We start from the raw sequence: 26,590 nt of genomic DNA, 5'->3' as shown, positions 1-26,590 counted from the left end.
TAAAAGAAAGTTAGTAAACTGCAATTTTAATCTTGCTAAAGAACCATATGAAAAGCATAAAAAACACCCAATTCCAACAGTCATGGAGCAATATGGCACAGATACAGGCCCTCTGCCCAAACGAGTCTATGTGACATCACTGGTGACCAAGGTTCAATTCCCATCACTGTCTATAAGGAGTTTGTGTATTCTGCCTGTGACTGCCCCCCCACCAGGTTTCCATCAGAAGCTCCAGTTTCCTCCCACGGGTTAGTAGGTTAGTTGGGCACAGGCTTGTTGGGCTGGAAGGGCTTGTTACTGTGTTGTATCTCTAAATTTAAAAAATAAATTAAAAGGGTGTTGGTAAAATTAAATCATCAATCAATCAAATCTTGTTTGATGACTTATGTGCACCCATTTCTTTGTGTACAAGGTAGGCTTATTCAGAAACTCAGAAGGCATGGGATCCAGGGAAGTTTGGCCAGGTGGATTCAGAATTGGCTTGCCTGCAGAAGGCAGAGGGTCATGGTGGAGGGAGTACTTTCAGACTGGAGGATTGTGACTAGTGGTGTCCCACAAGGATCTGTTCTGGGACCTCTACTTTTCGTGATTTTTATTAACGACCTGGATGTGGGGGTAGAAGGGTGGGTTGGCAAGTTTGCAGACAACACAAAGGTTGGTGGTGTTGTAGATAGTGTAGAGGATTGTCAAAGATTGCAGAGAGACATTGATAGGATGCAGAAGTGGGCTGAGAAGTGGCAGATGGAGTTCAACCCGGAGAAATGTGAGGTGGTACACTTTAGAAAGACAAACTCCAAGGCAGAGTACAAAGTAAATGGCAGGATACTTGGTAGTGTGGAAGAGCAGAGGGATCTGGGGGTACATGTCCACAGATCCCTGGAAGTTGCCTCACAGGCAGATAGGGTAGTTAAGAAAGCTTATGGGGTGTTAGCTTTCATAAGTCGAGGGATAGAGTTTAAGAGTCGCAATATAATGATGCAGCTCTATAAAACTCTGGTTACGCCACACTTGGAGTACTATGTCCAGTTCTGGTTGCCTCACTATAGGAAGGGTGTGGAAGAATTGGAAAGGGTACAGAGGATGCTGCCTGGCCTGCTGTGTTCACCAGCAACTTTGATGTGTATTGCTTGAATTTCCAGCATCTGCAGAATTCCTTGTGTTTACAGAAGATGCTGCCTGGTTTAGAGAGAATGCATTATGATCAGAGATTAAGGGAGCTAGGGCTTTACTCTTTGGAGAGAAGGAGGATAAGAGGAGACATGATAAAGGTATACAAGATAATAAGAGGAATAGATAGAGTGGATAGCCAGCATCTCTTCCCCAGGGCACCACTGCCCAGTACAAGAGAACAAGGCTTTAAGGTAAGGGGTGGGAAGTTCAAGGGGGATATTAGAGGAAGGTTTTTTACTCAGAGAGTGGTTGGTGCATGGAATGCACTGCCTGAGTCAGTGGTGGAGGCAGATAAACTCGTGAAGTTTAAGAGACTACTAGACGGGTATATAGAGGAATTTAAGGTGGGGGGTTATATGGGAGGTAGGGTTTGAGGGTCGGCACAACATTGTGGGCCGAAGGGCCTGTAATGTGCTGTACTATTCTATGTTCTATGTAACTATCTGTCAGTTTCAACAGTTCCAACCAGAATAGCGAAAGAAAATAGTCAAGAATATGTGCGAAGAAATATGAGCAATTAGATCTGTTTGTTTTCTGGTAGTTACTGTTCCCAAATTGTGAAAAGTAATTGACTGCTTTCATTAGCAGATGATGTGTTTATTCATTGCTAATTGGAAGCATCTTACCTCTTTTGTGAATGAAAATATAGCTTGTTAGTTGTATTAACAAGGAAATTGAGAGGTAGTTTTTGCTCTAGTTTCATTTTGAGGTATAATGCCTATCGACCATCTGACTCAACTCCATTCCCCAAAGACCATGAGTACAGGGGACTATGAATAATGTTCCAATTCTTAATAAAACATTAGAACATAGAAGAGTAGAGCATAGAAAAGGCCATTTGGCCCACAGTGTTGTGCCAAACCAGCTAAAAAGCAAATCAAAAACACCCAAACACTAATCCCTCCTACCTACACAATGTCCATATCCCTCCATCTTCCTTAAATCTACGGGCCAAGCCAAGCAACTCTTAAAAGCCCCTACCACCATACCTGGCAGTGCATTCCAGGCATCTTTAATGTTTAAAACCAGGATAGTTGAAAGACTTAAAGGAAAAAACACCACGCATCAAGCCTATTTAATCATGACTAACTTCATTAGTCTAGCAACTTAAAAGAAAAATGCTTGCCATTGGTTTCCTGAGCAGGAAAGTAATATTGAGGCTTTATAAGGCACCTGCGAAGCCTCACTTGGAGTATTAGAGCAGTTTTGGGGCTCTTATCTAAAAGAAACGGTATTGATACTGGAGAGGTTTCAAAGGAGGTTCATGAAAATGATTCAGGGATTGAAAGGCTTATTGTGTGAGGAGTATTAGATGGCTCTGGGCCTCTATTCAGAAGAATGAGGGAGTTCTCATTGAAATCTATCAGATGTTGAAAGACCTGAACAGAGTGGATGTGGAAAGGATGTTTCCTATAGTGGGAGAGTCTAAGGCTAGAGGACACAACCTCAGAATAGAGGGGTGTCCTTTTAGAACGGAGATGAGGAGGAATTTCTTTTGCCAGTGTAAGGGGTTTCTTCTTTCATGTTACTGCGTATGCTAATCAAAATGGCTTCTTTGTTATGTTATAATTAAAATGGTTTCTCTGTGATGTTAACTGCTGAGACAGTGATTCTTTTTCTAGCAGCCAGAAGCTTGTTTGGGTTATCACTAATGATAAGGAGAGAATGAACCAATGGGTGCCCATGTTATTTTTTTTGGGGTGATGTTCTGTCTCATACGGCTGGGAACCAGTGTGTTTGGCGGGTTTTTTTCAGGAGAGACCGGGAGTAAGACGGACGTGCTGGAAGCACTCTGGTCAATCACCTAGGGTGGTCCCGAGCGGCGAGTCGAGGGGGTCGGAGTGGATCGCAGGGTGAAGAGAGAAGACCCCGGGTATTTGAACTCCAACTGTGTGCACGAAGAAATTGAACTTTGATAAGTCTGGCACCTTTTTCTTTTCTCTTTTATATTGTATCTCTATTAACTTCATAGTCCCAGTAAGATTTATAAAGTGTACATTGTGTGCTGTCTGATGTTTGATGTTTGAGGTCGTACGAGGTGGCATTGCACAGCAACTGACGCAACCGGGAGACACATTTGGGCGGCGGACGTGGTTTCCCCTAGATAAATACGAGCCGATATAGCTGAGCGTTACACCAGAGAATGCTGAATCCGTGGAATTCTTTGCCACAGGAGCTGTGGAGACCAAGTCATTGGGTATATTTAAGGTAGAGATTGATAGATTCTTGATTAGTTGGGGCATGAAGGGATACAGAGAGAAGACGGGAGATTGGGGATGAGAGGGAAATTGGATTGACCATGACGAAACATTGGAGCAGACTTGATGGGCCAAATGGCCTGAGGCTGTTCCTATATTTTATGGTTTATGGTCTAAGGTAGAGGGCAAGATACTGATCCTATTAAAATTGTGTATTTGAATTACTCCATCAACCACCAAAATGTGAAATCTCATTGAGACCAACAAACTTCTTCAAGGGCTTCGCAGCTTAAATTCAGGGAGGATGATTTCCATGGCTGAAGAGGCTGGGTCTGGGCAGGAACAGTTTGAAAATAACGGGTAGACAGTTTAGGACTAAGGTGAGGAGAAATTACTCTGCTCACAGGATAGTGAACCTTTGAAATTTTCCCAGCTGGAAGGCTGTATAAACTTACGTCATTATGTCTATTCAATGTGTCTGTTCAATACAGAGACTAATAGATTTCTGGGCATTAAATACATCAAAGGATATGAAAATAGTCCTAAAATGAGTCTGAAACATCAACTGTTTATTCATCTCCTTAGTCGATGGCTGACCTGCTGAGTTCCTCCAGCATTTTGTGTGTGTTGATATGGAAATAGTGCTGGAAATTGGCACAAAGATGGAAGATCAGAGTCGGAATTAGGTTTAATTTCACTGGCATATGTCGTGAAATTTGTTAGCTTTGGGGCAGCAGAGAAAAACATGGATTACAATAAGTATATGGTGGTTGGTGCTTGGCATCATCACAAGCCTGGGCAGAAGGTATGGAGATCCTGAGCTACCCAGTTGTCAAGATCCCCCTCTCGGCCTCACCAGTGCAGTCCAAAGGAAAGCTTGTGAAGCAATACGTTTGGCACCAGCTCGGCTGCAGGAGCTGCCGGAAGGATGTCCAGTGATGTCCAGCCACCTTAGGGGCTCCACTCCGGGTTTACTGCCTGGGTTTACTCCCAGAGCCTTCGTCTCTCCCAAGGCTGCCCACAAGGCAGTGGGGCTAGTTACCCATAGCAAGAGTTAAATTAAATAAGTAGTGCCAAAAAAGTCACAAACACGAGAAAACCTACTGTTGCTGGAAATCCAGAGCAACACACACGAAGTGCTGGAGAAACTCAGCAGGCCAGGCAGCAGCTATGGAAAGGAGTGAACGGTCATCATTTTGGGCCGAGACCCTTCTCAAAAAGTAGTGAGGTAGTGATCATAGGTTCAATGTCCATTCAGGAATTGGATGGCAGAATCATTAAGTGTGCACCTTCAGGCTTCTGTACCTCCTTCCCAATGGTAACAATGAGAAGGGAGCATGTCCTGGGTGATGGGGGTCCTTAATAATGGATGCCGTCTTTTTGAGCCATTGCTCCATGAAGACATCCTGGATACTACAGAGGATAGTGCCCATGATGGAGCTGACTGAGTTTACAACTCTCTGCAGCTTGCTGTATTTCAATCCCATGCAGCAGCAACACCCCAGTGCCCCACCCCACCCCCGTCCTGCACCCATAGCAGATGGTGATACAGTCAGTTAGAACGCTCTCCATGATACTTCTGTAGAAATTTGCAAGTGTTTTAGGTGACATACCAAAACTCCTCAAACTTCCAATGAAATATAGCCACTGTTGTGCCTTCTTTGTAACTGCATCGAAATGTTCGGTCCTGGTTAGATTCTCAGAGGTATTGACACCCAGGAAGATTAGCTTTATCTTATTATTAATATAACAACAATATTGTTTATACAGTTCTTATCAATATAAATAATATTTCTATTAACCAAACAGTAGTTTTTTGAGATAAAGAATTCAACTGATACTTTGTGTTCCGTACAAGTATACCATAACTGAGACGAGATTTGAACCCTGAATCCTAATCTAGTATGTGCTTCCGAAACTGATAAAACTCTTCGTGAAATTGCCGCAAGCATTGTTATAAAATTATACACAGGAGATTTCAACCTTACCTTGTACAAGAAAATCCTACCCTAAATTTTGTTTGACCATGTTATTCAGATTAGTTGTCTCCCCTTTTAATGATCTGCATCAATCATATGGCTCTTTATTGGCTCCACTTGTGCTAAACTGGGGAGCTTGGATCCAAGTTGTCTGGTAGACTGATTAGACGTTCTACACATAAAGTCAGCACCTCAGCAGGATGCCTTGAAACAGTTCCTAACAGACATCTGACTTTGGAACACAGTTATTGTTGTTATACAGGCAATTACGTTTGCTAATTGCATTGGGAAAAGCTGCACAAATAGCAATTGAGATTAATTAATGTGTTTCTTTTTATTTGACTGTATTGGTTCGGAGGAAAGAGCTGGCTAGGACACCCGCTGCTCTTTAAGTAATGCCAGGATATTAATCAAGTCTGCCTGAGAATTAGAAGAGAATTTGATTTAACTTCCAAAAAACAACTCCTCTAACAGTGTAGAGAATCTCAGTTGTTGCGCAGAAGTATCACTCTGTATTAATCTTAAATTCTCAATTGGGATTTGAACCTTGATCTTCTATTGTAGAAGTATGGTGTAGGTGGCAGATATAATAGAGGTAAGTAACAAGTTACGGTAAAACAACACAATGCAACCTTAGTTAAGCGCACTGCCTTTGAGACGATTCCCTTCATGGTATCAGTTTGCCCTACTACCAAATTAAATCTTTACTATCTCCCTGCAGTGACAGATGCAGTCAGTGGCGCCGTAGGGTAGTGGTCAGAACATCACTTTACAGTACAGAAGGCCAAGGTTCAATTCCCACCACTGCCTGTAAGGAGTTTGTACGTTCTCCCTGTGACCATGTGGGTTTATTCCGGGTGCTCTGGTTTCCTCCCACAGTCCAAAGACATACCAGTTGGTAGGTTAATCGGCCATTGTAAATTGCCTGTGATTAGGCTCAGATTAAATCAGCGGATTGCTGACCAGAGAGGATTAAAGGGCCACATAGGCCTATTCCACACTGTGCCTCAATAAATAAGATATAGGCCTCCGTTAGTCTTGTGAGACCATGGATTTGTGCCTTGGAAGGTTTCCAGGGCACAGGCCTGGGCAAGGTTGTATGGAAGACCGGCAGTTGCCCATGCTGCAAGTCTCCCCTCTCCACGCCACCGATGTTGTCCAAGGGAAGGGCACTAGGGCCGATACAGCTTGGCATTGGTGTCGTCGCAGAGCAATGTGTGGTTAAGTGCCTTGCTCAAGGACACAACACGCTGCCTCAGCTGAGGCTCGATCCAGCAACCTTCAGATCACTAGACCGACACCTTAACCACTAATATAAATCTATATAAATCTGCTGGTTTGTATATCTGTGTTTGCATATCTATATGTACTGTCAAAATATTATTTGTGTGTGTGTGAGTATCTGTGTCTCTATGTGTCTGAGTGTGTCTGTGTTTGCACACAGAAAAAAATTCAGAGCTGTATACTTTGATAATAAATGAAACTTTGAACAATAGGCAGGAGTGGGCCTGACTGAAGCCTTCTGAGACCAAATACCATCAATACCGTAGAATATAGTTTTACACATCAATAGTTCTTAAACTCTGCAGGACCATGACAAGGTATGCAACAGAAGAGAATTTGCATTAGATTCTCTATATTTCATACTGTACCTTTGGCAAATAGCGTCTGAATCCCCCAGATCAATGGTGTTACTGACTATTCATAAAATAGTTGTTTCCACCACTGCAACTTTTCGACTGATCCTTCACCAGAGTTAGGGCAGTAACATTCAACAATAATCAGGGGGAAAATTAGAGAAAAAAGAACAACTTCAATTAGAAAGAGGTTTTCATTATTTTGCGCACTTGATCTATACGATGACATGCCTTTGATATGAGCATAACATGCATTAAAATTTGCATATTAGTTTGGAAAACATCAGAAATATAACTTGTTTTGCATGAGTACCGTGTAATCAGCTTAATTCCTTCTTGAAATTTTCTTTGAAATAGTTTTAAATTTTTACTTTCTGTGAGCTTTGCTGTGTAGCGGTTACTTGAAAACAAACTGAAACAGCTAAGAACAACAGGAATTCTGCAGATGCTGGAAATTCAAGCAACACACATCAAAGTTGCTGGTGAACGCAGCAGGCCAGGCAGCATCTATAGGAAGAGGCGCAGTCGACGTTTCAGGCCGAGACCCTTCGTTAGTCCTGACGAAGGGTCTCGGCCTGAAACGTCGACTGCGCCTCTTCCTATAGATGCTGCCTGGCCTGCTGCGTTCACCAGCAACTTTGATGTGTGTTGCTTGAAACAGCTAAGAGTTGACTCTGTATGACTCACTTCTAAAATAACAAAATTCCAAGTTGAAAAAGGTACATTGGATCCTTTATTATAAAACTAGCAAAAGGTGAACAATCTTACAGTAATAAAAAACTAACAAAACTAAATTAGCAATATAGCAATATTAGAAATATGGGCGTGTTGGTAAGCTTGGGGATGATATCAGGGTTGGTAAGCTTGGGGGTGAAGTTTTGGATAGTGTAGAAGACTGGCAATGAACACAGCACGATATAGACCAGTTGTAGATATGGGCAGAGAAATGGCAGATGGAGTTTAATGCAGATAAATGTGAGGTATCGCATCTTGGCAGGGCAAATGCAAGGAAATAGCACACTGTTAAGGACAAGACCCTTAACTGTTGCTGGCAGCAGAGAGATCTTGGGGCCCAAGTTCATAGCTCTTTGAAAGTGGCTACACAGGTCCAGTCCTGCCGAAGGGTCTCGGCTGAAAACGTCAGCTGTATTTTTTCCCATAGATGCAGTCTAGCCTGCCGAGTTCCTCCAGCATTTTGTGTTGCTTGGATTTCCAGCATCTTCAGATTTTCTCTTGTTTGTCACGGGTAGATAGGGTGGTTGAGAAGGCCTATGGAATCCCTGCTTTTATTAGTCAAGATTATTGAGTTTGAAAGTCAAGAGGTTACGTTGCAACTTTATAGAATTAGGCCACATTAGGCTATGGGTAACCTTAGTAATTTCTAAGGTAGGGACATGTTCAGCACAGCTTTGTGGGCCGAAAGGCCTGTATTGTGCTGTAGGTTTTCTATGTTTCTACCTGGATGTTGAGGTTTTGGTGAGGGCGCAGAAGAGGTTGACCAGAATGCTGCGTGTCTTATAGGGTATGTGTTATCTTGAGGGGCTGATCAAACTTGAGTTGTTTTCTCTGGAGTGGCAGAGGCCAAGGGGAGATCTGATAGAGGTTTATAAGATTATGAGAGGCTTAGATAGAGTGGACAGGGAGTATCTTTTTCCCAGGGTAGAAATATCTAATACCAGAGGACATGCATTGAAGGTGGGGGGGGGAGGGGAGTAGATTCAAAGGGGATGTGAGGGGTAAGTTTTTTACTCAGATAGTGAAGGATGTCTGGAATGTACTGCCTGTTTCGGATATTGAGGCAAATACATTCGAGGCTTTTAAGAGATGATTGGATACGCACATGAATGTGAGAAAGATGGAAAAATATGGACATTGTATAGGTAGGAGGGATTAGCTTTTGTTTTTTTAAATTAATTTTTAGCTGGTTCAGCACAACATCGTGGGCCAAAGGGCCTGGTCCAGTTCTGTGCTGTTCTATGTTCTAATTAAAATTAAGCAAAGTTAGCGCTCAGCTAATAAAATCACCCCCGACTCACACCCCCTCAACTGGACTGACTCACTAAGACAAAGCATGAATACGTTACTATTCTCATTTGCTTCTATCAGGCCCCAACCCATGTGACAAATTACCCATACTAAATGCGCAATGCAAAATTCAATACAGACAGCTGGAAAATAGATACATGGCTCCTATGCTGAGTGTTTAGAACATTCTTTATTTAAGAGTCCATGACGTGTAATTTTAGTTTTGTTTCTGGAAAAAGAATCAATCAGTTTGTTCAGAGGAGAATTCAGAGGAGCCAGGATCCTGAACTGACATGGATAACTTCAGTCACCACTACTCTGACCTGATTCTATGAACTACAGACTCACTTTCAAATTCTCCTTACAGCTCATGTTCTTGATATTTTTTTATTTGTACTGTTTGTCTTCTTTTGCATATTGATTGTTTGTCAGTCTAGGCTTTCATAAATTCAATGTCTACTTTTCTGACAAATAGGGCACAGTAGCATAGAGGTTAGCAGAACGCTTTACAGTACCAGTGACCCGGGTTCAATTCCCATCACACAGTAGTGTAGAGGTTAGCACAATGTTTCACAATACCAGTGACCCAGGTTCAATTCCCATCACACGGTAGTGTAGTGGTTAGCACAATGCTTTATAGTACCAGTGACCCAGGTTCAATTCCCATCACACGGTATTGTAGTGGTTAGCACAACACTTTACAGTGTAGTGGATAACACAACACTTTATAGTACCAGTGATCCGGGTTCAATTCCCATCACACGGTAGCATAGAGGTTAGCACAATGTTTTACAGTACCAGTGACCCGGGTTCGATTCCCATCACACGGTACTGTAGTGGTTAGCACAATGCTTTATAGTACCAGTGACCCGGGTTCAATTCCCATCGCACAGTAGTGTAGAGGTTAGCACAACGTTTCACAATACCAGTGACCCAGGTTCAATTCCCATCACACGGTAGTGTAGTGGTTAGCACAACACTTCACAGTGTAGTGGATAACACAACACTTTACAGTACCAGTGACCCGGGTTCGATTCCCATCACACGGTAGAGTAGTGGTTAGCACAACACTTTACAGTGTAGTGGATAACACAACACTTTATAGTACCAGTGATCCGGGTTCAATTCCCATCACACGGTAGTGTAGTGATTAGCACAACGTTTTACAGTGCCAGTGACTCGGGTTCAATTCCCACCGTTGTCTGTAAGGAGTTTGTACGTTCTCCCCATGACCATGTGGGTTTCCTCCTGGTGCTCTGATTTCCTCCCACAGTCCAAGGACGTAGCGGTTTGGTAGGTTAATTGGTCATTGTGAATTGTCCTGTGATTGGGCTAGGGTTAAATCAGGAGACTGCTGGACAGCATGACTCAAAGGGCCGGAGGTCCTATTCCATGCTGTAACCCAATAAAATAAAATAAAAATGAATCTTAAGGCGGTGTATGATAACTTTACTTTGAACCTTGAACCTCAAGTCGGATAGGCAATTGAGAGAAAACAAACATGATGACATCTGCAGACGCTGGAAATCCAAGCAACACTCACAAGGCTGCATCTATAGAAGAGAAAACAGTCGATGTTTAGAGCTGAGACCCTTCTTCAAGACTAAATATCCAGTGTCAGGCAAGGATTACAAACACACATTTGCCCTCCTCCAGCCCTTTGTCTCTTTCACCAATCAACTTCCCAGCTCTTTACTTCACAAACACAAAACTCTTTTCTACAGATGCTGCCTGGCCTGCTGAGTTCCTCCAGCATTTTGTGTTTGTTAAGAGAAAACAATTTGCATGGCTTTGAGCAAAGAGAAGAGGAATAGGACTGACAGATAGTATTTAAAGGATGGCTCAAATGGCCTCTTTTGCTGCTGAACTTGCTCTATGGTTCTATGACTCCGACTCACTAATCACTAAACCAAACTTCTCTTAAATGTTGAAATCAAGCTCACATGGAGCACTTGTGCTGGCTGCTCATTCCACACTCTCACAACCTTCTGAATTAAAAAGTGCCTCCTCATGTTCCCCTTAAACTTCTCACCTTTCACCCTTAACCCATGACCTCTGGTTATAGTTCCACCCAACCTCAGTGGAAAAAGGTCTGCTTACATTTACCCTATCTATACCCCTCACAAGTTTGTATACCTCTATCAAAAGTCCTCTCAATTTTTTACATTCCAAGGAATAAAGTCCTAACCTATTCAATCTTCCTTTATAACTCAAGTCCTCCAGACACGGCAACATCCTTGTAAATTTTCTCTGTACTCTTTCAACCTTATTTACATCTTTCCTGTAGGTAGGTGACCAAAACTGCACACAATATTCCAAATTAGGCCTCACCAACGTTTTATACAACTTCAACATATCGTCCCATCTCCTGTACTCAATTCATTGAGTTATGAAGGCCAACGGGCCAAAGGCGTTCTTTATGACCCTATCCACCTGTGATGCCACTTTTAACAAATTATGGGCCTGTATTCCCAAACCCCTTTGTTCTCCCACGTTCCTCAGTACCCTATTATTCACTGTGTAAAGCCTACATTGGTTGATCCTACCAAACTGCAATACCTCGCACTTGTCTGCATTAAATTCCATCTGCCATTTTTCAGCCCATTTTTCCATCTGGTCCAAATCCCACTGGAAGCCATGATAGCCTTCCTCACTGTCCACTACACCCCCAACCTTGGTGTCATCCACAAATTTGCTGATCCAGTTAACCACATTATCATCCAGATCATTGATAAGGACGACAAATAATAATAGACCCAGCACTGATCCCTGCAGCACACCACTAGTTACAGGCCTCCAGACAGAGAGGCAACCATCTACTACCACTCTCTGGCTTCTAATCCAATGTATTACCTCATCTTGAATGCCAAGTGACTGAATCTTCTTGACCAACCTGTAAATTAGCCTTCTGGGAGTCTTGCACGAGGACTCCCAAGTCCCTTTGCACCTCTGATGTTTGAATTTTCTCCCCACTTAGATCATAGTCTGCACTGTTGGTCCTTTCATCAAAATGCATTATTATTCATTTCCCAGCTCTGTTTTCCACCTTCCACTTTTCTTGCCCATTCTTCCAATTTGTCCACATCCTACTGCAATTGCTTTGCTTCCTTAGAATTACCGACTGCTCCATCTTCCTTCGTATCATCTGCAACATTCATAATTCCAGGTGTTGATTCCATGCTCTGAGCTCATCTGCCTTTCCTATGGATCTTCTTGGATTGAAATATATGCGGCTCAAAGGACATTAGTCACACCACGCTCAACTTTTTGATTCCTAACTTTGTCTGAGGTCTTACCAACATATCTGTCCCCACAACTTCTCCATTGTCTGTTCTGGCCCTCTGGTTCCCATCCCCCTACACTCTAGTTACCCCCCCCCCCACCCCCACCGCAGCACTATCAAATCTTCTTGCTAGGATATTAGTCCCCTTCCAGCTCAGGTGCACACCAGCCCTTCTGTACAGATACCACCTTTCCTGGAAGAGAGCCTAATAATCTGAAGCCTCCCCTCCTACACCAACTTCCTAGCCACGTGTTAAACTGTATAATCTTCTTACTTCTGGCCTCACTAGCACGTGGCATGGGTAGTAGTCCTGAGATCACCACCCTGGAGGTCCTGACCTTTAACTTGGCACCTATCTCCCTGACTCCCTCTGCAGAACCTCGTCACTCCTCCTACCTATTTCATTGGTACCTACATTTAACCTCCGACTTAGGAATACTGGCGACTCAGTCAGAGGTGTTCTGGACCCTAGCACCCAGAGGCAGCATAACATCGGAGAATCTCACTTGCATCCACAGAACCTCTTCTCTGTTTCCCTAAGTAATGAATCCCCTATTGGCACAGTGTCCTTCTTCTCCCCACCCCCTTCCCTTCTGAGTCACAGAGCCAGACTCAGTGCCAGAGACCTGACCACTGTCATCTTCCCTTGCTAGGTCATGCCCCCAAACAGGTTTAACAAAGTTTAACCTGTTGTTGAGGGAGATGGCCACAGGGTACTCTGCACTGGCTCCTTAACCTCTTCCCCTTTCCTGCCTGTTAGTTTCCTGTGACCTACCTGTTGGGTGTAAGTACCTCTCTACATGTCCTCTCTGCCACCCCTTCATTCTACCGAATGATCCAGAGTTCATCCAGTTCCAGCTCCAACTCTGTTAGAAGCTGCAGCTGGCTGCACTTCTCGCAGTTGTAGCCATCAGGGACACTAGATGTCTCGCTGCTTCCCACATCCCGTAAGAAGAGCATTCAATTATCCTGCCTGGCATCTCTACTGTTACTAGAATTTAATTGAAAATTTTTATTTGTGAATCATATGCTCCTTTTTTCTCGTTTAGTACTTTTGCCGACTCCTTCTGTGTTTGTGGAGAATAACTTGTCTTGCGGTGTCGCTCAGTTATGCCAGCGATTCTGTGTTGGTATTCCTCTGTATAACCTCCTGTTTCCATCTCTGCATGGGACCCTGCCATTCCTCAGTCATTGCCAGTGCTCACCGTGACAAGCATTAATGTACAGAGGGATATTGGAGTGCAAATTATCGTTCTCTGAAAGTGACAACACAAGCAGATTGGGCAGCTGGAAAGGCATAAATGATTGGGGTGTTAAATGTAAAAAGCAGGAATTGAAGTTGTAGTTTTATTTAATCCTGGGTTAGGCCACATTTAGGCGACTCCTGTTTTGTGATCGATTGTGAATCTTGCAAAGATTCCAAAGTTTAACCAAATAGAAAAGCTTAGAGATGTCCCTTTAAAATGCACCCAAGACAACATAGTCTACCTGACTGAAACCCATGAACCAAGTCAAACATTCGTTCTGCCCACTACAGTGTTACAGTACGTTGTTTGTTCATTAAGAGCCCTGTGGTACAATGTGGGCAATTATGGTCTTTGATTGTTCTTGGCAATTTTGTTTTACAGAAGTGGTTTGTCATTGCCTTCTTCTGGGCAATGTCTTTACAAGACAGGTAACCCCAGCCATTATCAATACTCTTCAGAGATGGTCTGCCTGGTGTCAATGATTGCATAACCAGCACTTGTGATATGCACCATCTGCTCACATAACCCTGATAGGGGGGGCTAAGCAGATGCTACACCTTGCCCAAGAATGACCTGCAGGCTAGCGGAGGGAAGGAGCACCTTACATCTCCTTTGGTAGAGACGTATCTCCACCCCACCACCCCATAGAGAGATAATAAAAGGTTGGACAACTTGGAGGTTTCTCTAGGGCTTCACAGACTGTGGAATATGCTGTTCAATACAAGAGACATAGATGGGGAAGATAGTCAGTCTTAAAGGGCATGGATTTAAGGTGAGAAAGGGTATGTTTATTGGAGATGTGCAAGGTGCGTTGTTTTTAAAAGAGCCTGGATTGTGCTGCTTGTAGAAGTGATGAAAGCAGATATGATTTGGACGAGGGTATGAACAGGCTGAGAATGGAGGGATTCTGACAATATGCAGACAGATGGAATTAGTTAGATTGGCATCACGGTTGGCACAGACTTTGTGGTCTGTAGAGCCAGTTCCTGTGTTATATGGCCCAGTATTTTATGTAAGGTTACCACTCAGCCTTCTATGGTGCAGGAGAGAACAAACCCAGCCTATTCAATCTCTCCTTGTAGGCAGAGCATTGCATTCCAGTCAACTGGCGAAACTCTTCTCCAATCCATTGCAACCATGTTGGTGATAACCAAAATTACACATAATACTCTCAAGTGCAGTCTTATCACCTGCAAGATGACATCACAGCATGTACACAACGCCTCGGCCAATGAAATCAAGCATACCAAATGCTTTTCTCACCAGCAACACCTCCCTTAGGTAGCTACGGTCTCTCCATACATTACTGCCCTATGGTCCATTTACTCATATACCCTACAAGAATGCAACCTCCCAAAGTACGTTACACATTAAATTCCATCTGCCACTGCTCTGCCCAATTTTTCAGCTGATCTATGTCCCATTGTATCTTTAGTAAACCTTATTTTTAATTTTATTTATTGATTCAAGGTACAGCACAGAACAGGCCCCTCCAGTCCTTTGAGCTACACCACCCAGCAACCTTTCATTTAACCCCGGCTTAGTAACATGACCAATTAACCTATCAACCGGTACATCTTTGGACTGTGGAGGAACCCCATGCGGTCACAGGGAGAACATACAAACTCCTTCTGGACAGGGGCAGGACTGTAACTCCTCCAGTTTTTATGTCACAAGAAAAATTCCAAATCATACTCCCTATCCTGTCATCCAAGTTATTTATATATTAGAAACAATACGGGTTATTTCCAGCTTCACCTCAGCACCACCCATTACCTTTGTAGGTAAAGTCAAGGCACTGCCAGGTGGATTTCCCAACCAAGTATTAATCAGGCTCATGGTTCTTATTGATCTCAGACAGGATCAGGCATCACCAGACTTGTATTAACAGAAGATTGTTAACTATGCTTGTCTAAATGATTAATTATAAAAATCAATGCCTATATTAATTAAAAATGGTGGTAATGCTAAACTCCATGACAAAGGCTCTCAGCTCACAATATCACCTGTTCATTTCCCTCCACAGATGCTGCCTGACCTGCTGAGTTCTTCCTACATTTCTTTGTTTTATTGTTGCTATTACCTGCCATCTTTCCCAGACGAAAATTCAATGCTGGAATATGTGCAATACTTAAACACGAGGAAGTCTGTAGATGCTGGAAATCCAGAGCGACACGCTCGAAATGCTGGAGGAACTCAGCAGCTCAGGCAGTATCTATGGAAATGAATAAACAGTTGATATTTCGGGCCAAGACCCTTCTTCAGGACTGAGAAGGGAGGGGGGAAGATACCAGAATAAGAAAAAGGTGGGTGGGGGGGAAAGGAGGCTAGCTGGAAGGTGATAGGTGAAACCAGGTGGGTAGGAAAGGTCAAGGGCTGGAAAAGAAGGAATCTGATAGGAGAGGAGGGTGGACCATGGGACGAAGGGAAGGAGGAGCGAACCCAGGGGGAAGATATAGGCAGGTGAGAAGCAGTAAAAGTTCAGAATGGGGAATTGGGGAGGGGGGTAATTTGAATACCAGAAGGAGAAATTGATATTCATGCCATCAGGTTTAAGGTTAATCAGATGGAATAAAAGGTGTTACTCCTCCTCCCTGAGGGTGGCCTCATCGAGACACAAGAGGAGGCCATGGCCATTGGAACAGGTCTGGGAATCGGAATTGAAATGTTTGACCAGCGGGAAGTCCCGCTTGTGGCAGGTGGAGTGGAGGTGCTTGACGAAGTGGTCCCCCGGTTTACGATGGGTCTCGGCAATGTAGAGGAGGCCTCATCGGAATCACCGGGCACAATAGACAACCCCAGCAGATTTGTAGGTGAAGTAATTGCAGGCTGCCCGCAGGACATCCTTAGGCTGTGCTGGCTGTTAACACAAATGATGCATTTCACTGTATGTGTCGATGTACATGTGATATATAAATGAGTCTGAATCAGATAGTTCAACATTCATATCAATGGTCTTGTATTTCTTACCAATATAAAATGCAAAATACAAATCTAATCCTCTATTAGATTCCAGTTCATTCTGTTTTGTTTTAATACATCAAAATATAGTACATGGCAAATGAAAAATGCTGGGCAAGTGTAAAAACAATGTATATTTCACAGTCAAATTCTTTACTATGAAAACATATCCCCATAGATTAGTTTTTGAAGATCTACAAATGAATTACTGCTTAAATGCAATAAAGTAAATTGACAGCATTATTAGAGGCATACAATGTTTCATGGTGTCATCGATGCAGAAAATGTCTCCCCAAGTTCCTATCATGACAGAAGAACAGATCGCATGAAATACAGTACAACTATGAAGTTTATTATTGGTAACTTGTCGGAATTTAATATCCAGGTTACAGTTCTGGTCGCCTCGCTATAGGGAGGATTTTGAGGCTTTGGAGAGGGTGCAGAAGAGGTTTACCAGGAGGCTGCCTGGTTTAGAGGGCATGTGGATATCATGAGAGGCTGGATAAACTTGGGTTGTTTTCTCTGGAGTGCCAGAGGATGAGGGAGATCTGATAGAGGTTTATAAGATTATGAGAGGCAAAGTTAAGAGTAGGCAGGGGTTATCTGTTCCAGGGTTGAAATGTCTAATGTCGGAGGGCATGCATTGAAGGTGGGGGGGGGGGGTGGATAGATTCAAGGGGGATGTGAGGGGTAAGTTTTTTTACTCAGAGAGTGGTGGATGCCTGGAATGGGCTGCCTGGTATGGTGGTAGAGGCAAATACATTAGAGGCTTTTAAGAGGGGCATTTAGATAGGCACGTGAATATAAGAAAGATGGAGGGATGTGAACATTGTGTACGTAGGTGGGATTAGTGTTTGGGCATTTTTGATTTGCTTTTTAGCTGGTTCAGCATAACATTGTGGGCCAAAGGGGCTGTTCCTGAGCTGTACTGTTCTATGTTCTATGTGTCTTTTTGCTGGTGTACAGGGAGGGAGCGTGGCGAAGCTTTAAATAATTCTAATTTCACATCTGGAGCTCTGTTCTCGCCAGGGTGACTACTCTGAGACATCGACGAAATTGCAACATATTGGCACACAGACGACTGGCCCGTATGTGTTGATTTTCTGTCAGGATCATTTGCGATACTGTTGCTTGAATCAGAAGTTGAGAGTGGTTTCTCTTGTAACGTATGCTCCAGTGAACATACTTGTGAAAGCAATTCCCTCTCTTTAGTATTTCGCCATTTCATTCTTCGATTCTGGAACCAAATTTTTACCTTTTGAGTTGAAAATATCAATAACAGCATCAGTACAAATAACAAAATAATGAAATCAATAGCTTTTCAGTTCTCTAAATCCCTGTACTTAAGAAAATAATAAAATTACATCATTGTTAATAATTTAAAACAACTATCTACTTGAAAGTATGAAACTAATATAAAAGCCTTTCTCAAGTTAAACAAAATCGGAAACAACTTAGTTAAGTATCAAACTAAATTCTCAATATTTATAGCAAAGGCATTGCAGAATGGTATAAAACTTTCAGCAAGAAGATGGTCACTAACTTCCTCTCCTAACTGGAGGGCTGAAATATAATAACCAACTGCATCTATTTTCTGTCTGTCTGTGGTGTATTTTGTGTTGTGTGTTTATTATTGGTAATTTGTCATATGGATTGGGGCGTGGTAGAAGTGAAGAGTATTCATGCTTGGTCTTTAGTTCAGTTTTAGTCTGGTTAGAGCAGGGGTAGGTCGAGGGAATGATTTTTTTTGTGTTGACCATTTAATTTTTTTTTCTTTTACACCCCATTACTCTTCAGGGGCAAAGGTCACTGACAGTAGCTCAGTATTAGGCCAGTCCTTCAACCTTACTCCAGGTACAGCCATCTTCTTGGGTATATCCCTCCTCTTCCAGGAATGGGGTCTTTGGAGCTCCTGTTGGCGTTTCTGTAGCACTGGGTTTTTAAAGGAATGGGGTTGCTAACTCCATGCCCAAACCCCTCTCCTTTCTCAACTGAGCCTGGGACCATCCATGGTGGAGTTTTGACCGTTTATCACTAACGTTTAAATACACTAAGATCCCTAATGTTTATTCCTCTTTGAATACGGTTATTCCACTTATTTCGTTATATCACTTGGTTTCGTTTCATTAGTTTTTTTATTGTTACAAGACACTTCATTTTAACTTTCTTCAACTTAGAACTTTGTTATTCGTGGAGTGTGTCATACAGTGTCAACCACCACCTTCCCCCCATCACCGTCCTTAGTCCCTGAGCAGTTTTGGTTCGTTTAAAAGTAACCATTACAGCAACCTTTACATTTCCAATATCCCACTGTTCTTTCGACTGGGTAAATATTTGCTTTAACAAAACAGGCACCAGCATTATACACAGTCCCCTGTAACAAAGCTAATCAAAACTACTGCAGTCAAGTGCAAAGTGTTGCACTTTGGTAGGACCAACTAGGGGAGATCTTACACAGTGAATGGTGGGGCGCTGAGGAGTGTGGTAGAACAAAGGGATCTGGAAATACAGGTCTATAATCCATTGAAAGTGGTGTCACAGGTAGAGAGGGTCGTAATGAAAGCTGTTGGCACATTGGCCTTCATAAATCACTATATTGAGTACAGGAGCTGGGATGTTATGTTGAAGTTGTTTAAGACATTGGAGAGGCTTCGTTTGGAGTATTGTGAGCAGTTTTGGTCACCTACCTTCAGGAAAGATGTAAGTAGTGTTGAAGGAGTGCAGAGAAGATTTACAAGGATGTTGCCAGGTCTGGAGGATCTTAGATATAGGAAAAGATTGAATAGGTTAGGACTTTATTCCTTGGAATATAGAAGATTGCGAGGAGATTTGATAGAGGTATACAAAATTATGAGGGGTATAGATAGGGTAAATGTAAGCAGGTTGGGTGGAACTACAACTAGAGGTAATGGGTTAAGGGTGAAAGATGAAAAGTTAAAGGGAACATGAGGGGAAATTTCTTCACTCAGAGGGTCATCAGAGTATGGAACGGGCTGCCAGTGCAAGTGGCGCATGTGAGTTCGATTTCAACATTTAAGAGAAGTTAGGGTAGGTACATGGATGGGAGGGGTAGGGAGGGCGATGGTCCGAGTGCAGATCAATGGGAGTTGGCAGTTTAAATGGTTTTGCACGGACTAGATGGGCCAAAAAGCCTGTTTCTGTGATGTACTTTTCTCTCACTCCATGACTCTGGTCAGCATACAAATCCATCATCCATTACTATCGTTGAATGCAAATTTAAGTCAGCTCAGTATTTGTCATTTATCAGGTCCTTAAAGAAATTGTTTTATCTCTCACATAATGAGTAGGAAGCTTACATTCAGCCTTCAGCCACTTCTGAAACTACAATTGTTGAAGAGATTTAAAGAGATTAATTATCAGCTTTATTTGTCACATATACATCGGAACATACAGTGAAATGCGTTGTTTTGCGTCAAAGGCTAACATAGTCCGAGGATGTGTCGGGGGCAGCCCGCAAGTGTCAATATGCCCACAGCTTACTACCTGTGCATCTTTGGAACGTATGTGACCAGAGCATTAACATTCCCAACCTTTTTTTATGCCAAGAACCCCCACCATTAACCAACCGAGGGGGCCATGGACCCCATGTTGAGAACTTATGACCCAGAGGAAACCCATGTGGTCACGGAGAACATATACAAACTCCTTGCAGACAGCAGTGGGAATTGAACCCTGATTGCTTGCGCTGTAAAGCCTCGCTCTAACTGTACAACGTTTAGAAGTCAGTGTGATAAACTGTATATGATTAAAAACAGGAAGTGGACAGCCTACTTTGTCAGCTCTATAAGTTTAGTGTACTTTGCACTAGATACATACATAATCTGCATTGGATATGTTCAAATTTTTGTACAGCCTTGTATTTGACCATCTGCACAGGTAACGTTTAACTAAATTGTGAGCAGGTTTGGGCCCTTCATCTTAGAAAGGATGTGCTAAAACTGGGGAGGGTTCAAAGGAGGTTCTCGAATATGATTCCAGGATTGAAGAGCTTGTCATATGAAGAAGATTTGATGGCTCTGGGCCTGTATTCACTAGAATTTAGAAGAATGAGGGGTAACTTATCAAATGGTGAATGACCTTGATAGAGTGGATGTCAAGAGGATATTTCCTGTGGTGGGAGAGTCTAAGATCAGAGGACACAGCCTCAGAATAGAGGCGCGTCCTTTTAGAACAGAGATAAGGAGGATTTTTGTTTTCAGCCAGAGAGTGGTGTATCAAGAAGTTGTGAAGGTCAAGCCTTTACTTATTTTAAGGCAGAGGTTGATAAATTCATGATTGTTCAGGGTATTAAAGGACATAGGGAGAAGGCAGGAGATTGGGGCAGAGAGGAAAATTGGATTAGCCAAGATGAAATGGTGGAGTAGACTTAATGGGCTAAATGGACTAATTCTGCTCCTATGTCTTAAGATCTTATGGTCTTTGGTCTTATGAGCTTCTTATCTTGAAGCATATGGGGTTGGGTGAGGGTGGATGGAAATTCTGCTAAAACATTCAGACTCAGGTTGACTCAGTATTTTATACAGAACCGTTTGACCTGGTGTCAGTGGGTGGACATTCAGCCAAGGACAAGGGACTGGAAGTTGATTATTAGGTGCTGACTCAGTGCCAGCACTACCAACAAATTTATACAATCATGAAGGTGACACACTATACTTCATTGGGAGTTTGAAGAGATAAGCCCAATAACGTTCATAATCGTTGTAGCGAGTAAAGAGTGGAATTTGTGTTTATTTGAGAAGATTTGTTATGCCACTGAAGACTGCAGCACACGTCCACAGAAGTGTTCGGACCATCAGTACGGAGGAGCCAATGCACAGGATCAACAAAAGCCGCATAGGGTTGTAGACTCAACCAGATCCAGCGTGGGCAATGGCCTCCCCACCATCCAGGACAACTTCAAAAGGCAGTGCCTCAAGAAGGCGGCATCCATCTCTAAGGACCCTGACCACCCAGGACATGCCCTCTTCTCATTACTGCCATCACAGGAGAGGTACAGGAGCCTTAAGATGCACAATTGGCTTTTTACGAGCAGCTTCTTCCCCTCCACTACCTTACTACAATGCTCTCTTTTAGCACTATTTATTTATTTTATAGATATATTTCTTATAATTTTTATGCACTGTACTGCTGTGCAAAACAAGTTCCATGACATATGTCGGTGATAATAAAACCTTATTCTAATTCTGGTATGATGATACAGTGGTTTGGCTTGGGGAAATGACTCCCAGTAATCTGCTTCTGAGAGCCACTGGCAGGCTGTGATACCGGGCAAGGATATGAGTGTGAAGCTTTAGCCGGGCTTGCATTACGATTCTTGTAACTCCATACCATTGTTCCCTTGGCTTCAGGGTCAGGCTCTAATTTGGCTCCGTAAGGTTGTTAAAGCTCCCACTACCTATTAAATGCTCCCAATGATGTGCCTCTCAAATAGCCTCTGACAACCAAGTCCAGCTCCCGACCTTCATGAGGGGCTTAGCTACTAAGCCCAGCAGAACCATTTCATCTGACAGGAGAAGAGGCAAAGGCAGGTTACTAGTACCTTAAAGCCAGTCACTTCAGGCAGGCAGGGCTCGTCAGCTGTGTTGGCAGCTCAGCTAGGAGAAGGAAAACTCTGATCTCAAACTTCCACAGTCTTGTGGCTATACCCACTCATAGGGTAGGTTTCGCAAGTAAACCCCAAGGAAAAGTCCAGAACTGGAGTCCCTAAGGCAGTCCTATATTGAGTTCAATGCTGACTGACAACTCCTGCAACGCTGGTTATGTCAAACTGTATCAGTCTCTGCCGTTCCTTTGGGTTCATCAGTTGTGTGGAGAGAGAGAGAGCCAGCTACATGGGCAACAGCCTGCTCTTCACATTGTACTGCCCTGGCTTGCATATCTAGACAGCCAGGACACAACATTTGTGGTCAACCCTGACCGACAGAAGCCTCAGACTCAGGATCTGGCAGTCACATCATTCCATGGGGGTGTTTACTGAGGAATAAAGCAGCTGGGTATCTTTCTCAGGAGTAGATGTCAAGTCTAACTCAGTGTCAGTATCTGGAAAAGGTATTCTGCTTCCAGATTAGACCAGGTCAGCTCAGCTCAGACATTCAATAAACTATAAATATAAAGGCTTAGATTGAGTTCAGAATGGCCACAGACTGATCAAAGTTATAATGTTACACAGTTTGCTTCAATTACAAAATTACTGAGGTAGAAGAAGCAGGGGTCCGCGACCCGTTGCTTAATGGTATTGGTCCACGGCCTAAAAAAGTTTGGGAACCCCTGAGCCAGAGGGAATTTGATGGGAATGTTAGAGCAAAGAGCTTACAGGGATTTCAGAGGGGGAATGGGATTAATAGGATTGCTTTGTGAGCTGATTTATAATAGAGAAGCAATGCATTTGATTGAATTGTTTTTCCATAGAACAGGTTTGGGCTGAAAGGTCTGTGATTTAACAATTAGACCATAAGACCATAAGACACAGGAGGAGAATTAGGCCATTTGGCCCATCGAGTCTGCTCTGCCACTCAATCAGGGCTGATCCTTTTATTCTCCCGACCCCCCCAGCCCTACTCCCCAGCCTTCTCCCCGTAACCTTTGATGCCACATCTAATCAAGAATCTATCAATCTCTGCCTTAAGTGCACCCAACGACCTGGCCTCCACAGCTGTCTGTGGTAACAAATTCCACAAATTCACCACCCTCCGGCTAAAGAAATTTCTCCGCATCTCTGTTTTAGATAGACGCCCCTCTATCCTGAGGCTGTGCCCTCTTGTCCTAGACTCCCCCACCATGGGAAACATCCTTTCCACATCCACTCTGTCTCGGCCTTTCAACGTTCGAAAGGCTTCAATGAGATCCACCCCCATCCTTCTAAATTCCATTGAATACAGACCCAGAGCCATCAAACATTCCTCCTATGATAGCCCTTTCATTCCTGGAATCATCCTTGTGAACCTCCTCTGAACCCTCTCCAATATCAGCTCATTCTATGGCTCTGCAGTATATCTCTGCTGCAACCATTGTTTTGTGATCATTATTACCTTAAAGCAGAAGTTTCCAACCTTTTTTTATGCCATGGAACCTTTCCATTAACCCATGGGTTCATGGATCTCAGGTTGAGAACCCCTGCTTTAGTGTATAAAATATGAACTACAGAATAAGATTTTGTTCATGAGTTACCAATGAGTGAATTCAATAGACTGGTATAATATACCTGAGAGTCTTTAAGACCAAGGTGAGTGGCCAGTTTCTTCCTGTCTGTCTTACTAATGTATTTCTGCTTCTGAAAGGTCTTCTCCAGAGACTTCCGTTGTTCTTCAGAAAAGACCACTCTTCGCAGGATTCCTCGTCGCACCTTATTGTGACTAACCTGAGGCCAAAGGGGAAATTCACAGCTCCTGAAAGAACTGTTAACTGGAGAGCAAAACAGTATATATTTAGGAATACAGGACATTTTATACAGATGCCCAACAAGAATTTATTTTATTTCTTACATCCATCACACAAACATGAGGGAGTAAAAATCTTTATGCTGCATCTCCATCACAACGGGCAAGCAATAAGGAAGGGAAATGTGGAGGATATTGCCCAGACACTAAGAACATAGAACATAGAAATCTACAGCACATCACAGGCCCTTCGGCCCACAATGTGGTGCTGACCATGTAACCTACGCTAGAAACTGCCTAGAATTTGCCTACCACAAAGCCCTCTATTTTTCTAAGCTCCATGTACATAAGAGTCTCTTAAAAGACCCTATTGTATCCGCTTCCACCACCACCACTGTCGGCAGTGCATTTCACTCTCTGTGTGAAAAACTTACCCCTGACATCCCCTCAGTATCAACTTCCCAGCACCTTAAAACTATATCCCGTCATGTTAGCCACTTCAGCCTGGGAAAAAGGAAGTTAAGATTGTATACATAATTGCTTTGTATACATGTATGTACAGTCAGATATGCAATCAGATCATCTGCTGTACATTATGGTACATCTGCAGTTGAACATGGAAATAGCACGATAACTATCTGTGTTCTGCAAACTATTTCACAACCTTCTCCGCTGTAACCATGGGAAATCAGTGATTTGAGGAGAATTACAGGACCTGTAAACTGTTCAGCTCATAAAATACACTGATTAATTAGCACTGCCGCATGGGGGGTGGGGGTAAGATTTCAATGATATGCTAAGCCTTAATTAATGCTTAATACTGACTTCCTTCTTGAAAAAGGTACATTTTTGTTCTGAGGATTACTATTCAATGGAGCATCAAAGTATAGTGGACCTTTAAGTCATTGTTTTTATTCCTGTTTGAAATGCTAGTATGTATTTAATATTTCAATAATATTTGAGTAATCTTGTATATATACTGGTTGATTAAGCATTCCTGCTCATTTAAATAACTCATTATGGGTTATATGTATAAGTACATGAATTGCATACGTCATCATGCTACCACATGATACGTGTGTGCCCCACTTAAAATAAATAGCTTAGGCTCACATTTCAGACTCCTGTGTCTTCCTCTGAATCCTTTTAATGTTTTGAAGTTATAAAACATAATAGTTAGCTCCATCTTAATCTCATGTCTATATTTTCCACTTCATAAGCCAGAGTATGAAATTTTAACTTTTAATCCCTGGTTTGCTCTCGGTGAGAATTCAGGCTGCTGAGCTAAAGTGATGAGAATTCACCAGAAATTCCCCAGAATTGACATCTAACAGAAAACCATGTTTTCGAGGAAATCAAGAAAGCATTTAAGAGAAAGTTGGATAAGTACATGGATGGGAGGGGTATGGACAGCTATGGTTCAAATTCAGGTTGATGGGACTAGGCAGAATGGTAGTTTAGCATGGATCAGATGGGCTGAATGGCCTATATCTGTGCTGTAGTGCTCAATGACTATATGACTAAAAGGATAAGTCCATGCCAACAGACGCATGTTCTTTGTGGGCCACATACCTCAAAAGCAAGAAGCAACTGGTGACCACAAAGTCTATGGATCTATTCCATTAATATCCAATATGGCACAAAACATGAGTCTAGAAATCTCAGTGTGCCCTTAAAGTTCAACTGTTCCCAAAGCCTAAAGCTTCCAGTGCAACTATTGTGTACCACAAACTATCCAAATCAGAATAGTACACCTGGTACACAACTTCAAGGCTGACTTAGGACAGACAGTATATATAGGCCCAATTGACTCTGTGTCCAGTCAGTTGATCAGTGGGAATTGGAGTTTTGCACTGGCACTTGCTTGTTGAAGAATGGATACAGTACTTTCAACAGGTGGGGAAGGAGTGTAAGTGAATGTGAAATTGTGATACCAACTGCATTTTGGATGGATGAGCAGGAGAGATGCTTCTGAAGAGGGATGGCTTGGGTGGATTGGTGTAGTGACAGATTGTGGGTTAAGACTTTGAACTCAATCTCTGCAAGATGAAGGGACGGTGGGGTGGAAAGGAATTAATTTAAGTGCAAATGTCCCAATCCAGTTCTCTGCTGGAAAGGCCAGCTTCTCCCAGGAGTCGTTAATAATTGTTGCACTTGGGACATCATGGTCTAAGTTCTCCCATAGTAACAGACACTGAGTGACGCACATCAAATGGCATCAGCCTACGTGCTCCTAATGGGGTGTATGGTGTGTCCAGAGAGGGCAAGTACCTCTGGTGAAGGGGCTTGTCATGACTGTTCTCGGGCAGCTCGCTCACCTTTGATCCCCACCAGACAGTCAGCTCCCACCTGTGGTTCCAGCTAGCATATGACAGCAGCCACATCCTTGTACACTGCTTCAACAAGCGGGTTAAACCAAGTGAGGGTAGCTGGCGGCCTCGTACCCCAGTGGGATAGGGACATACCTGTCCTAGCATGCAAATTCAGCTCCAGCAGACTGGGCGAATGAGATCTACAAAGAGATTCAATGGCCAGGAAGGCAGTTCTGCAATGCTCTGTGGAGAGCGAAGAGCATGACAAGGCACAGAAGATGTCATGGTCATCCACTGTAACCAGGGAAGACCCCAGTTTGTGACGCTTGTTCGTACCATTGGACCTGGACTTCTGAGGTTAAGAAAGTGGAACTGCCCCAG

The 26,590-nt window shown here is 43.0% G+C and overlaps 1 protein-coding gene across 3 annotated transcripts in view; it reads right to left on the bottom strand.

Moving 5' to 3' along the window:
* Positions 1-16,601: 16,601 nt before the first annotated feature.
* The window catches only part of LOC134351476 (homeobox protein DBX2-like), a 140,868-nt gene continuing 130,879 nt past the window's right edge, over positions 16,602-26,590 (bottom strand). For 2 of the 3 annotated variants that reach the window (XM_063057670.1, XM_063057672.1), the window contains 2 exons: positions 23,723-23,922; positions 16,602-17,755 (listed from right to left, as the gene is read on the bottom strand). In XM_063057670.1, coding sequence (XP_062913740.1) covers positions 17,441-17,755; positions 23,723-23,922 — 515 coding nt within the window. In that variant the 3' untranslated portion in view covers positions 16,602-17,440. The remainder of the gene's footprint in view (positions 17,756-23,722; positions 23,923-26,590) is intronic. The other variant, XM_063057671.1, reaches the window with a different exon arrangement.

The sequence above is a fragment of the Mobula hypostoma genome, chromosome 9, assembly GCF_963921235.1.
Source record: "Mobula hypostoma chromosome 9, sMobHyp1.1, whole genome shotgun sequence".
NCBI lineage: Eukaryota > Metazoa > Chordata > Chondrichthyes > Myliobatiformes > Myliobatidae > Mobula > Mobula hypostoma.
The sequence above is the reverse complement of the archived record's forward strand: the minus strand, read 5'-3'. Positions and strand labels throughout refer to the sequence as shown.